Below are 16799 nucleotides of genomic sequence, written 5' to 3' on the forward strand. Positions count from 1 at the left end.
CTGGAATGTGGACAGCAAGACAGAACATAGTACAAGCCACTGGGAGCAAAGGGACAAATCAGGGCTCTTGTTCAGGCATACCTCAGAGATAATGCGAGTTCAGTTCCAGATCACCACAATAAAGCAAATATTGCAATAAAGAGAGTCACACAAATTTTTTGGATTCCAAGTACATATGAAAGTTATGTGTACACTATAGTATGGTCTATTAAATGTGCAGTAGCATTGTTGAAGAAAATAGTGTACATACTTAACTGAAATGTGACACAGGGACATGTAGTGAGCACATGCTGTTGGAAAAATGGCCTGCTAAACTTGCTCAACACAGGGTTTCCAAAAATCTTCAATTTGTAAAAAGTGCAAAATCTGCAAAGCATAATAAAGCAAAGCACAATAAAACAAGGTATGCCTATAGATGTGCTAAAGGGTTTGAATTTTATTTCATGTGACATGAAATCCAATGAAGGATTTTAAGCAGGAAATTTATAAGGTTTTATTTCCATACTTGTATATATTTAAAATATTGGGAAAGCAGACTTGGCCCAGTGGTTAGGGCATCCGTCTACTACATGGGAGGTCCGTGGTTCAAACCCCGGGCCTCCTTGACCCATGTGGAGCTGGCCCATGCGCCGTGCTGATGTGTGCAAGGAGTGCCGTGCCACACAGGGGTGTCCCCTGCATAGGGGAGCCCCAAACACAAGGAGTGCACCCCATAAGGAGAGCTGCCCAGCGTGAAAGTTCAGCCTGCCCAAGAACGGCACCGCACACATGGAGAACTGACACAAGATGACACAACAAAAAGAAACACAGATTCCCCTGCCACAGACAACAGAAGTGGACAAAGAAGAACATGCAGCAAGTAGACACAGAGAACAGACAACTGGGGGGAGGGGTAGGGGGCAAAAGGAGAGAAATAAAAGATAAATAAATAAATAAAAATAAAGTAAAATATTGCAGGTACATGTCTACTTCTGGTTATGATGGGGTTACCTGATGCTTCAGACCAATGCTTCTGCTGAAAACAACTAGCACAAACACCAATACACACATTTGTTTAAAGGCAATGCATCGAAGCCAAACTCAGCATGTAAATGCAATGCCTTCCCCCCAGCGTGGGACGTGACACCCGGGGATGAGCCTCCCTGGCACCGAGGGACCACTATCAACTACCAACTGATGATGCAACTGGAAAATGACCTTATACGGAAGGTTCAACGCGGATCAGCGGAATATCCCTGTCTACATAAAATAACATGACTTTAAAATGCTGTTTGACCTAATGTAAGGGGGAAATAGAAAGGAGAAATGAGTTTATATGGCTACGAGTCTCTAAAAAAGAGTCTGGAGGCTGTCAGAAGGATTGCCCTTATGCACAACTGAGCAGAGTCTGAGAGACAGATAAAGCAGATACAACCCCCAGATATCGGTTCCTTCGAGGGCTAAAGAGACCCATGGGAGTTATGGTCATGGCCGATGGGGTTAACTACCAGGTCAGATGGCCCCTCTTTGGAACTGGTGTTTATGTGTGATGAATCTAATAAATTTTATTAAAAATTAAAAAAATTAAAAAAATAATAAAAAAAAATAAAGGCAATGCAGAGTTCCTGAAACAACCAGGACAAAATCCTGGAGAGGAGAGAACTAGAGAGAGGTGAACCAACATTCCATAGCCATTTTCCCTTGGGGCATTTGCCAAAACTGCTTGAGGGGTAAAGGGGCTGTGGGCCCTGTAAAAGAGTCTCAGCAGAGTGTTGCTAGTAAGAGACAAAAATACCAAAACTTCTGGCAGTCTCCTGGGAATAGAGAAACAAAAATTAGAGATTTGAGAGGTCAAGGTCCCAGTGAGAAGGGAGGTGCAGAAAATCAAGCCCAACATTTGGCTGGTATTGCCTCAAGATAGTTGCTGAATTAGTAAGCTAAGAAGCCATGGAAAATCTCCCAGTTTTCAGTGGGAGTTTTGACAGTGTCACAGTGCTAAGAGAAAAATTAAGAGTTAGGAACTAGCCAGGGGGAGAGAGCACCAAAATTACTGCCAGCTCTTAGCTGAAATCCCAAAAAGACTACAACCTGGAAAAGGGCACCTGCCAGTGGCAGATAGAGCTTTATCAAAACTAAAACACAGGGAAGCAGATGTGGCTCAAGTAGTTGAGCTCCTGCCTACCATATGGGAGGTCCCGGGTTCAGTTTCTAGGGCTTCCTGGAGAAGACAAGCAAGACAGCAAGCTGCACCATGGGCAGGCGTGGCAAGCTGAAGCAACAAGATGATGAAACAAGGATACACACACAAAAAGAGGAAAGACAATGAGAGATACAACAAAGCAAGGAACTGAGTTGGCTCAAGCGATTGAGTACCTCTCACATAGGAGGTCCCAGGTTTGGTTCCCGGGTGCCTCCTAAAAAAAACAAGCAGACACAGAGAGTATACAACAAATGGCTACAAAGAACAGACAGCAAACACAAACAATGGGGGGGAAGGGGATAAATAAATAAAACAAATCTTTAAAAAAAAAAAACAGCCTACAATGAGATCAGTCCCTAACTGCATTAAAATAATCAGACCTCCAATATGCCTGCCTAGCAGCTACTTTCTCTGGGAGAAAATAACATCATCCAGACATTTATAATTTTTCATACAAATGTTGAATATACAATAAAAATGTGCCAGTCATGCCAAGATACAAACCTAGAGAATAAAACAGATTAGACAAAGAAACCACAAGTAATCCAGATAGTAAACAGGAGTCTATGATTAACATACTCAAAAACTATATAATGCAAGGTGGAGAAAGATGAAAAGGTAAAAATTTCACCAAAGAATAAGAATCAACAAAAAGAATCAAATGGAAATTCTGGTTTTGTAAAATACAATTGAAATTAAGAACTCAACAGACAGGTTGAAGAAGAGATTAGACATAGCAAAAGAGATGATTAATACATTGGAAAGCTGGTGAGAAAAATTTCAAACTAAAGCACAGGAAAAAGTAAAGTGGAAAATACAGAAAAGTGTGTACTCGATGTTGAATATGGTATGAAGGTCTAAAATATATGTATTTGGAGCCATAGAAGAGGAGAGAAAGAATGGGGCAGTAAAAATATTTGAAGAGATAACAGCAAACTAATTAAAGATATCAATGCACAAATTCAAAAGTCACTAAGAACACCAAGCAGGATTAATAAAAAATAACAACAAAAATTAGTCATTATATAAAGCAAGATCTAGGGACCTAATATAAAAACTAATATAAACTAAAGACAAAGAGAAAATCTTAGAAGCATCAAGAGGAAAACAGACACTATCTTCAAAGGAGAAATAATAATGCTGGCTGATGGCTGAATTTTTAACAGAAATGATGGAAGCCCAAAGACAATGGAATAATGTTTTAAAGTGCTGGGGTGGGGGGAAGGAGGACTGCAGATATAGAACCCCATACTCAGAGAAAACATTCAAAAAAGAAGGCAGAATTAAGACATTTTGTCACAGAAAACTCAGGAAAAAAAATTTTTTTTTAATTTTCAAAAAAAACTAACAGGAATCTAGGCAAAAGAAAATCATCCCAGATGAAATCATGGTAATGCAGAAATAAATAGCTGTGGAATAAGTATACATGTGAGTAAATAAAATTTTGGTTGCCTACAACAATAATAAAAGTAACATCTAATAGATTTTTAAAATATATAGATTTTAAATGCATGACAACAATAACACAAACGGCGTGAGCAGGTGGCTAGAATTAAAATGCTCTAAGGAAACTTTTTACTCAAGAGAAATGAAAACATGTCCACAAAATGATTTGTACATGAATGTTCATAGCAACAATATTAATAATAGCCAGAAACTGGAAATAACCCAAGCATCCATCTACAGGTGAATAGTAAAACACGTTATGACATATTGACACAACGGAATAGTGCTCAGCAAGAAAAATGAATAAACCACGTTGCATTGTGCAAAAGAACCCAGATTCAAAAGGTTATATAATACATACCATATTGTTCCATTAATATGAAGTTCTAGACTCAAATTTATGATGCTAGAAATCAAGACAATGGTTATCTTTAAGAGTACTAGAGATTAGGAAAAGGCAGGAAAGGGTCTCTGGGATTTACTAATGATCTATTTCTTCATCTGGTTGCTGATTACATGGGAAAGTGTTCACTTTGCAAAAAAACATCAAGTTCTTAGTACTGTGTCCTTTTCTATATGAAAACTGTATTTCAATAAAAAGTTATAAAAAATATTTCAGACACACGAAAGAGTTACAGAAAGTATAACAAGAATGTACATACCACCCAGATGAAGAAACAAAACACTATATTACCTATATAGGGGATGTTGGGGACTGAATCATGCCCCCACAAATGGCATGCTCGGGTCCCAACCCAACTTCCCAACGTCTTGAAGATGTTACATCAGTTAAGGAACTGAATCAGATTGAGGTTTTTTGTTTGTGCTCTTGTTTGTTTTCAGCTTGGATTTGGTTTTTGGTTTTTTTTGAGGCACAAGGGCCAGGGATTGAACCTGGACCTTGTAATTAAGAAGCCGGAGCTCAACCACTGAGCCACATTGGCTCCCCTGAGTTGGTTCCATAGTTTATTTTGCCTGTTGTTTGTTTTGGTTTTTTTTCTAGGAGGCACTGGGAAGCAAACCCAGGACCTCCCATGTGTGAAGCAGGTGCTCAACTGCTTGAGCCACATCTACTCCCCTCAGGTTGGGGTTTAATCCAGATTAGTGAAGTCCTTTATAAACAGAATGAAATTCAAGCAGAGAGAAAAAGAGAGCCACAAGGAGCAGCAAGAAGCTGGAAGATAACAGAACCTGGGAGAGAAGAAGATGTGCCACATGACAGAAAAGCTAATGTCCAAGATTGCTGGCAGCCAGCCCCAGAATGCCACAGTCCCAGAGAGAAAGCATTACCTCACTAAGGTCTCAATTTAGGACTCCTCATAGCCTCAAAGCCATGAGCCAATAAATTCCCTGTTGTTTAAGTCAACTCACTGTGTAGTATTTTAGCAGCCAGGAAACTGAAACAGTCGATACATGCAGCACTCACTGATCATACTCTCCCCCCCACTCCCCACCCCACCAAAGATAACCACTCTCTGGAATTGGGTGTTTGTTATTCCTCTGCACTGTTTTATGCTTTTACTCTTTATATAAACTTCCCTAGGCAATATATAGAACTGTTTTTCAGGTTTTTAAACTGTATAAAAATGGTAATTTGATTTCCATTTTTAAATGATCATTCTAAAAGAAGCACAAGAGAACTTTCTGGGATGACAAAAATATTCGCTGTCTTGATTAGAGTGTTGATTACATGGATGTATACATTTGACAAAACTCATCAAATTGTACATTTAAGATCTGTGCATTTCATACTACGTAAGTTTTATTTCATTTTTAAAAAAAATTTTAAAGCTCATTCTAGCTTCCTTTCAGGGTATGAATGAAAAGTAGACAGAAGTGGAACCACGGAGGCCGGTTAAGAGAACCTTGCAACAGACTTGGTGACAGACTAGTGTTAAACTCATCTATCTAATGGGGTAAGGCGATAAAGACAGGATTTAGGCACAGTTCTTTGAACAGCTTAACTATAAAGTAGAGTTGTAACTGGAAGGAGAAGTGGAGGCAAAGAATGGGGTCTTAAAGATAGAAGACCAAGAGCTTATTTGTATGCTGTTGATCTTGATCCAGCAAGGGGGGGGGGGGGGGACGGTGAAGACAGATAAACGATAAGAGATGAATGTAAGTCCTTTGGAAGGTGAGGGAGTGGGATATGAAGTACAGCTGGTGTGGCCTTTGCTGGGATACAATGTTTTCTTGTTTTTAAAATAACTGGAAGGAAAAAAAAAAGTACAGACGCAGGGAAGAGTGTATGGTAAAGGAATGATAAGGGAGTTCCCATCTAATGCCCGCTACCTTTTCAGGGAATGAGTCATGATCTGAGAGGGGTGGGGATGGGAACTTTGGCATTGCATGGGAAAAACTAGAGGAACTGCCCAGTATGGAAAAAAGTATTTAAGAAAAATCAAAGGTTCAATTTTGGAAAGGTAAAATGTCCATCAGATCTCCACACTATGAGCTCAAAAGCAGGAATGTTGCTATTCATCCTTGAATATACTACACAGGGCACAGTGCAAGCTATATTAGGTACCCCAGAAGGAATGAATGAAGTTTAAATTTTTTTCATAATTTTTCTTAGCATATTTTATATTATCTATCAAATTCTACAATGAAGTTGAAGAAAACATTCTTTTCAGAAATAATTCACCTTAGATATCAAATGCACCTTCCTTTTTCTCATTTTTAGTTCAGTGTGTTCTTAAAAGAAAAGTAATCTGTATCTTCCAATTTTATTAGTTCTTCATTTTATCTGAAGAAATAATATGTTGATCTCCTAAAATCATTTTTAGCAGAATTCACCAATGGCACAATTCTTGTAAGAAAATGACAAAGGAGAATCCACATCCCCACATGACTGTGATTTGTTATAATGATAAGGCAATAGTTGATGAAGAAATAAGAAGCACTTGCTAAGAAGGATTAAGCACCTCTGTATTTAGAATGGTCTTGCTGGTACTAAGTCACACATGAACACTAGGTGAAGAATGCCTTTAGCTCATATTGAGGCAGGTTAGTATACTGAAAGGGGGAAGGTGGCTGGCCCAGCAGACCACATGGCCATGAGACGCTGCCCAGAAAAATCCCATTTGGAAGGAGAATCCCATTCACGGTCTAAGAAAAGCCTGGGATACCCTCAAAAGGCAACACCATTGGCCCCCTGGGAACTGACGGGTGGGGTACCCAATCAGAACTGCAAACAGCTGGGGCCCCTCCCCCAAGATTATGAAGGGAGAGGAAGAAAGCCTTTAAAAAGGCCTGACCAGGGCCTCCACCTGCACCTCACTCTGCAGTTCATGCCTCAGACCCTGTACTTTTCTCATTTTCTTGTTTCTTAATAAACTCTTTACTCCCTTGCCTACCCTATGGCATGTCCTTAAATTCTTTTATGTGACATAAGCCAAGAACTTAAAAGCCCAGAACCCAGAGCTTTCCGCTAACAGTATCAGGAATCATGGGGTGGTCCTGGCCAAACCTGCCAAATCTCAATGTGCCCTAAAGAACAGGAGCACTGGCTGTCTTAAGAGGTAAGTTAGTGTACAGTGCTGTATATTTATCATTTATCAAATATGAAAAGCAAAGGATTATAAATTCTTTGCTTGTAACACAAATTGTTTAGGGTTTTATTACACTAAATTCCATTTAAAATGAGTCCATTCATGCAAGAAGCACTGTTTTGGTTGGTGGAGCAGTCAGGTTTCTGCACTTATAATAATTTATATATACTTACTATGTATATTGCACTCTCCTAATTCCTGTTGTCACAGTCAGACTGTAAATGCACATGTTTTTTTCATCCTTAACTACAATAATTCAGAATCTCAGTTGCCAAGTTTGGAGCAAATATTCACACATATGCATATCATGCTCTGCTTTTAAAATAATTTCGTTTGCTGTCAGAAGCTCCTACTATAATATATAAAATAGCAGTATCAGTTTTTTAAAAATATAATCTAGACCTTTAACTAAAGGCAGCTACAATGTATTTTTTTTTAAACTATCCCCTTTCCTATCATTCCCTTTACTTAGTAATTATAAATCCTGGTCAAACAGCAAAATAATGGAACATGTCAGATATTGACAAACCACAAAATAGCTGTATTTGCAAGAAGAAAAAGAAAAATCTCAGTTTTTTGCCACACCATCCTTTAAAACACTGTCATTTTATGTACAGAGCCATCAATTAGTTCTCCTATGCTGGCAGGTGTACCCATTTAAAGGTTCTGTAGGTCTACTAAGGAAATAAGCAACCATTTCTCTGTGTCATTAATCACAACAGGATATTAGTGCTGTGAGGAAAAGAGGTTTTTAAAACACCAACAGAATTTCTAGTGTGAGGGTGAAGGTTTAAAATTTCAGTTTCAAGAGAAGCAGAGATTTCTGCTGTAGCCAAAACAGAATACTTAAAGTTGTTCACTGCACAAATATTTCTAAGGTCAACGACCAGCTCCATTTCAGACTCCTGATATTTGAGTCTGAAAAAAAACCCTGGGGGTCTCAATCCACTCAGACACCCAAAGCAGGAATTTTTTTCCCCAACGTCTCTGACAGATGGTCAACCTCTGTTTCAATTACTCCAGTGGGAAGTACTCAGGAGAAGAGTCCCAAGGGATATGATGAAATGTTAGAGCCAACCACTCAGATAGGGAGCAAGACTCAAGGCAGTAAGCTTGCACGATTCGGGCAGCGTTGCCAAACACTGAAACAGATTTCCAAAAGAATGTGATTCGGAATCAGCAATCATAGGGGTGCAATGCTTAACACCTGTAGTCCCCCAATTCCAGGTCAGTCCCTAGGTCCTTTCATTGGCCTTGGGGAGTAGCTCCTACAGTTGGGAGATCAAAGTGACTTCTCAGGCTGATTTCTTAAGGTAAGAAATGACTCTTTAAGTCTCATACCAAGGGTTTGTAAAGCTCAGGCACATCAAATCCCTTTCTGCGAAAACCAAGCCAAGGGACGGACCCCTTGGTGGAACTGCTTATGCTCAAATACTCTCACTTGGATATCTTAAAATCCTCACTACAGTAAACCAGAATATTTCGGGCTTTTCTTTTAAAGGTTTACGTAGACTATGCTGTAACTGAAGTTGTTTGGTTGGTGTTGGGTTGTTGGGGTGAGGTTTTGAGCGCAGCCCTTCATCCCGCGGTGAAGTCTGCCTTGATCCTCCCAGGAAATGCGAGCGCGCGGGGCTCAGCGGCCCGCACATCTCCAGCCCGACCCCGGGAGCCGGCAGCCCGACCCTTACCTGTCGATGCTGATCACGCAGAGGGTCATGATCGAGGCGGTGCAGCACATGACGTCCATGGCAATGAAGACATTGCAGAAGAAGTGGCCAAAGATCCACTTGCCCCCGATGAGGTCAGTGACGCTGACGAAGGGCATGACCGCCACGGCCACCGAGAGGTCGGCCAGCGCCAGGGACACGATTAGGTAGTTGGAGGGCTGGCGGAGCTTCTTGACGAAGCACACCGAGATCACCACCAGGCAGTTGCCGGCGATCGTCAGCAGCGTGATGAGCGTCAGGATGGAGCCGATCACAACTTTCTCGGCTCTGCCGTAGTTGATCTGCTCCCCGCAGCCAGAGGCATTGTCCCGGGGCGCGTCCCAGGTGGGCGAGGGGCTGGCCGTCACCTCGGGGGCCCCGCGCAGCAGATGCGGTGCCCAGGAGCCGGCGACCCGGCCGGCGCCGCCGTCGGGGCTCAGGTCGGGCAACCCGCGCCCGACCTCGGGCAGTAGCAAGGAGCGGAGGTGCCCGTAGAGGTCCGGGCGGCCGCTGCTGTTAACGTCCATCATCGCGCCGCTGTGCGCTGCTGCCCATGGAGCCGGCGCCCCCGCCACGCGCTCCGGCTACCGGCCCGGGGGCTTCACCTCGCCCGCAGCACTCCGCCCGGCCCTGCCATGGGGCCCGCTCCGGCCGCTGGGGGGCGCCCCGGCTCCAGCTCACCGCCCCGCACGCCACGGACCCCCAGCCCCTGCGGACACCGCGGAAGCGTGGATGCGCTGGGACTCCCTGCCGGAGAGCCTCGGAGACCCGACGGACGTCTGGGACGCGCGGGCTCGCGTGCGGGACTCGGCTGACCGCACCGCAGCCCGCAGCAGCCACGCGGCTCGGCGGAAAGCGCCCGGGAGGCCGCGGGAGAAGTTGCGGAGTCCGCCCCGCCCCTCGCGCCCGCCGCCGTCGCTCCCCTGCGGCAACCGCGCCGCGTCCCCGCCGCCGCCGCCGCCGCCTCGGGCTACTGCCTGCGCCTGGTGCGCGCCGGGGACGGGCTTCCCCGGCCGGGCAGTGACCGCCGTCTCTCCCGCGGTGCGGAGGGCGCCGTGCTGCACGCGCTTCCGGGATCTGAGCCGCTTCTCTCAGGGATCTTTCCTTGCGGCAGGAGACTCAGACCCCTTCAACAGACCAGAGCCGCCTCACAGGAGTAATCAGTTTGGTGGGAGGCGGGAATTTTGCTAAGAGGGCTAGGGAGCGAGCGGACGTTAAGACTCATTGCAAAATGAAGAACTGAGAGAGGGATTTCTTTTTTTTCCCTTTAATCATAAAGACCTTTAGATTACTACACTAAGCAACAAATAGATAACGTCCGTTTCCTATTTTGACCACTTACGGGAGTCAGCGACGTGGAAAAGAAGCGGCAGCAGAATGGGGTGGGGTGGGAGCTCAGAAGAAGCAAAAAGGGAAAGTGGTACCAAGGTTGGATTGGGGTTCTGGGGAGGGGGCCTTAAACCTATTCTGACTAACCCTCCAGGCATCTGGAAGCAGGCCTCTCGGCTCAGAAAATAGACCCTGGCTGCCTGTATATTCAGGCTTCAGAGCCTAATACTGAAATGAGGGTTAGTTTTCCCATGTCATTCTGGAAATAGTACAGATATTGAAGAAATGGTCGGTTATCACGTTGTGCAGAAGAATCCTGGAGATGTCAGTTGATTGCCTGAAACCCCTTGGTATTTAAAACCCTGTCAGAGTGGCTGATTTTTATTATTTGTGAGGCTTGATTCATTCCATTTTGTTTAAAGATTTTATTGGAAGCCAGCGATGATTCCTTCAGTTTATGACTCTAAAAATAATAAAATCTGTTTTCTTTTCTAGATAGGCCCTCGTGGGTTAAAAAGAAAAGGAACAGAAACATCAGAATGTATTGATCTGAATGCTGAATAACGCTCTCATTCTTCAAGGTAGGTATTAGCCCTAATTTTCCAGATAAGGAAACACTGTCACTATTGCAATCAGCTGGTAAATAACAGTAAGGATTCAACCCCAGTTTTATCTGACTAATATGCTTATGTTACTCCTACACACTAAAAAAAAAGTTTTTAACTGGGAAAAAAAATCCCTAAATGGTGGACCCACGTTCACAGCTCTTTGGCTATTATCAGCATTTCAGAGATTCTCATTTTAGTGGAAGAAGCAAAACGATCCATTGGGTCAGAGAAAGAGTGGAAGACAATATCTAGGCTACAAAGCAATTCTATTTCATAATTAAGAAGATGGATGAAGAAGTCTCCTCAAGCCTGCTTATGTCAGTATTAACTATAACCTCAAATAAAGATGGATAGCTGGCAGCTGGAAATTATCTAAAGTAATTTGTCCACCCTTCGATACAGAGAAGGAAATACAAACCTGGAGAGGTTTAATGACTTTTCTAAGATCACACATGACTACACTGAAATGTCTCATTTTTCAATTGAGATTTTGAATTGTCTTAAGTCTTCAAGATTCTTAAAAGCAATAAGTTTCACAAGGTACTTTTGATTTTTCTCATTTTAATTTTTTCCCCCTCAGTATCCTACTGAGCTCAGCTTACACATTCTGTTTTGGCTCTTTTGAATAGTATTCTACATAAATTAATTGCACAAAGAATTTGAAAATTAGCAGTTTTATTTTTATTTAAATCTACAGTCAATACCATTTACCCCCAACACTCTTACCAACCCTTACCCAGCATATTTATATTTCATTTTAATTGTGGGGAATATAAATGTGCTGAGTAATAATTAGAATACTATTTTCAAAGTTACTTCCTCTTCCATTTTCAATTTGTATCAAGTCTAAACCCCCATTTTTACAGCACTCACCTGTATTATGTTACCTCTAGTGATGGCTGAGTGTATTTCCTAAGAAGTTGCTAGGTTTTCTAATTTATAAGCTGTCACACTATATAAGCATCGTTATTGTAAGTCTCAGCTTCTGCAGCATTACCTTGCTTATGTTTCAGTTTGAATTTCATCTATCATTGTCTTATTCCAGAATCTTTTTTTTTTTTAAGATTTATTTTATTTTATTTATTTAATTCTCCCCCACCCCCCCCCCACCCCCGGTTGTCTGTTCTCTGTGTCTATGTGCTGCGTCTTGTTTCTTTGTCTGCTTCTGTTGTCATCAGCGGCATGGGAAGTGTGGGCGGTGCCATTCCTGGGCAGACTGCACTTTTTTTGCTTGGGGCGGCTTTCCTTACGGGGCGCACTCCTTGCACGTGGGGCTCCTCTATGCGGGGGACACCCCTGCGTGGCAGGGCACTCCTTGCACGCATCAGCACTGCACATGGGCCAGCTCCACATGGGTCAAGAAGGCCCAGGGTTTGAACCGCGGACCTCCCATGTGGTAGACGGACGCCCTAACCACTGGGCCAAGTCCGTTTCCCTTATTCCAGAATCTTGACATAACAATCTGGAATTCTTTCAGTTTCCCTCCACCATTTACTACAAATAATTGTATTTTCACAAAAATGCTAAATTCTCATATATATTTTTCCACAGTTTACTCACAAAACGCTAAAGATACAGCTTCACAAAATATTCCTGAAATACCTAGACATTCATCCAAGTTTGTCATTTGCTTTTGCCCTGGGTTTTCTGGTGTTTTAAAATCCCTATCAAGGTGTGCCCACTCTTTGGCATTTGTACTGGAGATAGAAGTGTTGGCATCTAAATCAAATCATGATCTTTACTTTTGTTTTTAAAGATTTATTTTATTTATTCCCCCCATTGTCTCACTGTGTGTTCTTCTGTGTCTGCTTGTATTCTCATTAGGCCGCTCTGGGAACCGATTCTGGGACCTTTCTGGAGTAGAAGAGAGGCGATTACTCTTATGCGCCATCTCAGCTCCCCTGTTCTGCTATGTCTTCTTATTTTCTCTTCTCTGTATCTCTTGTTGGGTCATCTTGCTGCACCAGCTCTCTGTGTCAGCTGGCACTCCTGCACGGGGCAGCTTTTCCCACACGAGTTGGCATTCCCACACAGGGCGGCTCTCCTGGGCGGGGCCACATTCAATTTGCATGGGCCAGCACTCTGCGTGGGCAGCTCAGAGCGTGGGCCAGCTTGCCCTCACCAGGAGGCCCTGGGCATTGATCCCTGGTAAATGGGAACCCAATTGGTTGAGCCACATCTGTTTCCCAATCTTTAGTTTTTATCCCTCTTATTTCTTGCCTTTAAAAAATAATTCTACTGCTTTAAAAAGGACCAATTCTTGTCTAGACTTCCATTACTTATAACAACGTTCTCATAAAATTGCCTATGAAGGCACCTGAGAATACAGTTTTCTGCTGTTTCCAACTGGAAATCTGCTTTCAAAATTGCTCTGGGAGAGTAAAGAAAGAGCAGCTGAGTCTACAACTTGAATGAATTGTCTCTCGATAAGCCGTTTTTCCGTCCAGATGCTCATCTCACTCAACTACCTACATGTGCTTAATCCTATCTATGCAAACCCACACATACCCATCCATAGGCCATAAATTTAGCATTGTTTATTTTCTCACAAAGCAGCATACTCTAACAGTCTGGATTTACTTTAACAATCATAAATAAAATAAAGCTTGTTAGGATTCATTGGCCACCCACTGGTCAGTCAAGCATGTTGGTGTTGTGCTGGTTAGGGTTCCCGTAACTTCCCATTGCTGAGCTGCCAACACAGCTGATTTCCCAGAGGGCCACTCTTTCACTTCTCCAAATTTTTTTAGGCACTTACTTGTGTACCCCATTGCCTTCTCATTCACCAAAATCCATTGTCTTGGTGACCCTTGACCCTGAGGAAATTGCATAAGAAAAGACTTTGAAAACCAGAAAGTCTTAGATAGGTATAGTACTAGGACTGTTGTATATAAATCTCCAAATACTAGCCTATGGTCTATAGAGCAGTAAGAGAGGGACAGAGCACACATCCTAGCGACAAGGACTTATATCTTGGCATAGATGTTTGCAAAACCCACTTGGAATAAGAGTAGTTAGGGACACAGGAATGTCACGGCCCCTGTGATAATCCTCTTTCTAGGCTTTTAAAGCACTTTGTTCATATCTTTATTATGGTATTGTTTTACTTTGCCAAAGAGCTGCCAATGCAAAGTATCAGAAATTGGTTGACTTTTAAAAAGGGGATTTATTTGGGGGTAAAAGGTTACAGTTCTGAGGCTGAGAAATGTCCAAACCAAGGCACCATCAGAGGTGCTTTCTCACCAGTCAGCTACTGTTGATCCCATTGTCCAGCTACATGTAGAAGCAAGATGGCCGCCAATCCCTGCCGAGTTCTCTGCCTTCCCCTCCAGAATCTACTGTCTTCTGAGCTCAGCTGTGGGAAACCAGGCATAGGGCTTGCCTCTTTCTGGGCCTCTCTTAGTCTCGGCTGCTCCACTTTCTTCCCGAGTTCAGCTGTGATTTATCAGGCATATGGCTCATCTCTCCCTGGGCCTTGGCTCCTTGAGCCTCTCTAAGCTTCATTTTTCTGCAGTCCTCTCTCACACATGGAAGGATCAATATGGTGGCTCCCTTTTCCTGTATGTCTGTCTCTATCACCATTTATTTATTTCAGCTCCAGTAAGAAGGCAGAGACTCAACCCAAATCATGCATCACTGACATAGCCCAATCAAAAGGGTCTCATACCGACAGGAATGGATTAGTTCAAAAACATAATCTTCTTCTTTTTTGGAATTCATAAAGAACTTCAATAATACTGTTGCATTATGTTTTATATTTATAAGTCTGTCTCCCCCTGATAGACTGTGAACTCCCCCAAAGGAGGAATATTTTCTTATTCCTGCTACATACTAGGTGTTCAATAAACATTTGTCAAATGAATTGAGTGTAGGATAAGGCCTATGTCCAAGAGTTGTTCCATATTTAAAATAGTTCCTCGGGTTTAAAAGTGAATTGTGAGTTTTGTTTTAGTTCAGATGTTTCTATCATTCTAATTATCCTACTTTCACTCTTGTGTGATCCATTATTGCTGACTACTAAAATGTAATTTTTCTTAAATTTCTTCTTTTTAGAAATCTTAGTTTTCTTTGCAAAATAAATGTAACCTTTAAAAGGTTTTCCCTTCAAAAGAGATGAACTAGAAAACCAGAGTACAGATATATCCAAGAGCATTTGTATATTTTATTAATTACTCAAGTTTTTCTTACCAGTAACATAATTGAAATGTAAATGGTACATGCACACCCCCTAGTGGAAAATCTATTCAATGTTGCAAATTCCAAAAAAGAAATTCTGGAAAGTGAATGTGGCTCAAGAAATTGGATGCCCGCCTACCACATGGGAGGTCCCAGGTTCAGTTTTTGGTGCCTCCTAAAGAAGATGAGCAAGACAGCAAGCTGACATGACAAGCTGGCATGGCAAGCTAGTTTACAAAATGACAAGGAAGAAAATGAGGAAAAACAAAGAGAGACACAACAAGCAGGAGAGGTACCTCAAGCGATTGGGTGCCTCCCTCCAACATGGGAGGTGCTGGGTTCGGTTTCTGGTGCCTCCTAAAAAGAAGATGAGCAGACACAGCACCCAGTAAGCACAAACAATGAAGAGGGGATAAATAAAATAAATCTTAGAGAAATTCCATGGAAAGTTTTTTTAAGGAACAAATTGAACATTGTCAGCTTCCCAGGGTCTTAACCTAAGGGACTTTTCCTAATGCAAGAGAAGTAAAGTTTTTCAACTTAAAGATGAATAAGGTCACCATTTACTTATTGAATAAGCCAACAACAATTATTAAGTGCCAACTACATATCAGGTATTGTTATAGCAGGGTTTTTTTTTTTTTCTGGACATGTTAATTTGTAGATCCTATTAGATATCCAAGGGAAGATGTCAGCTAGGCAGACACACTCTCAAGAGAAGATCCCTCAAAAGGAAGAGTAGAAAGGGAAGATGCCGAAAGATTTAACCCTTGAATGCTCCAACATCTTGAGATCAGAGAGTAGAAAAACCAGCAAAGTAGTCTGAGAAGGAAGTGCTAGTGAGTTAGGAGAAGAACCAAGAGGGAGTGAATGCCTAAAGTCTAGGGAAGAAAGCATTTCAGGGAGGAGGGATTGACCAACTGAGTAAAATGCCAGGAGTGGTAGGGATAAAAGCCAACTGGAATGGGTTCAAGAGATAATGAGGGGAAGTGGACTTGGCCCAGTGGTTAGGGCATCCGTCTACCACATGGGAGGTCCGCGGTTCAAACCCCAGGCCTCCTTGACAAGTGTGGAACTGGTGTGCGCTCATGCGCACAAGGAGTGCTGTGCCACTCAGGAGTGTCCCCATGCACAAGGAGTGTGCCCCATAAGGAAAGCCGCCCAGCAGGAAAGAAAGTGCAGCCTGCCCAGGAATGGTGCCGCACACACGGAGAGTTGACGTAGCAAGATGACACAACAAAAAAAGAAAAACAGATTCCCGTGCCGCTGACAATAACAGAAGCAGACAAAGAACACACAGGGAATGGACACAGAAAACAGACAACTGGGGCCGGGGAGAGCAGGGGAGAGAAATAAATCTTAAAAAAAAAAAAAGTATCTGACTCTGCCAATAACTTTAAAAAAAAAAAGATAATGAGAACAAGGTGTTAATAATGTGAGATTGGTGGTGGTGGTATATGGGAACTCTGTACTTTCTGCATGCTTTTTTGTAAACCTCCAACTTCTCTAATAAAAAAAAAGAGATGAGAGAAAATGGTATCTAGAAGTGTAGATACCTTTTGGAGGAATTTTCCTTAAAGGGTAACAGGAAACTGGGACAGAAGCTAGAAGGGTATGTGGTATTTAAAGAATCAAAATAGAAAGAATGAAGAGAGACTATCATTGCAGAATTGATAAGATGCATCTTATTCTTTGTTTTCTAGTGCTCTGCAGCATTGTGGGAATCCTTCCACATTCTTCAACATAATATCTGAACTGAAAATTGTTATCATGTTCATGATCCCACTTCCAGGCAAAACCACAC

The 16799-nt window shown here is 42.4% G+C and overlaps 1 protein-coding gene across 2 annotated transcripts in view; it reads right to left on the minus strand.

Moving 5' to 3' along the window:
- The window catches only part of HTR7 (5-hydroxytryptamine receptor 7), a 115873-nt gene extending 106338 nt beyond the window's left edge, over positions 1 to 9535 (minus strand). The window contains exon 1 of one of the 2 annotated variants that reach the window (XM_071215759.1): positions 8865 to 9477. In XM_071215759.1, coding sequence (XP_071071860.1) covers positions 8865 to 9412 — 548 coding nt within the window. In that variant the 5' untranslated portion in view covers positions 9413 to 9477. Of the gene's footprint in view, positions 1 to 8864 lie in introns of both variants that reach the window. The other variant, XM_004449982.5, reaches the window with a different exon arrangement.
- Between the last annotated feature and the right edge of the window lie 7264 nt (positions 9536 to 16799).

The sequence above is a fragment of the Dasypus novemcinctus genome, chromosome 6 (genome assembly GCF_030445035.2).
Source record: "Dasypus novemcinctus isolate mDasNov1 chromosome 6, mDasNov1.1.hap2, whole genome shotgun sequence".
Classification (NCBI taxonomy): domain Eukaryota; kingdom Metazoa; phylum Chordata; class Mammalia; order Cingulata; family Dasypodidae; genus Dasypus; species Dasypus novemcinctus.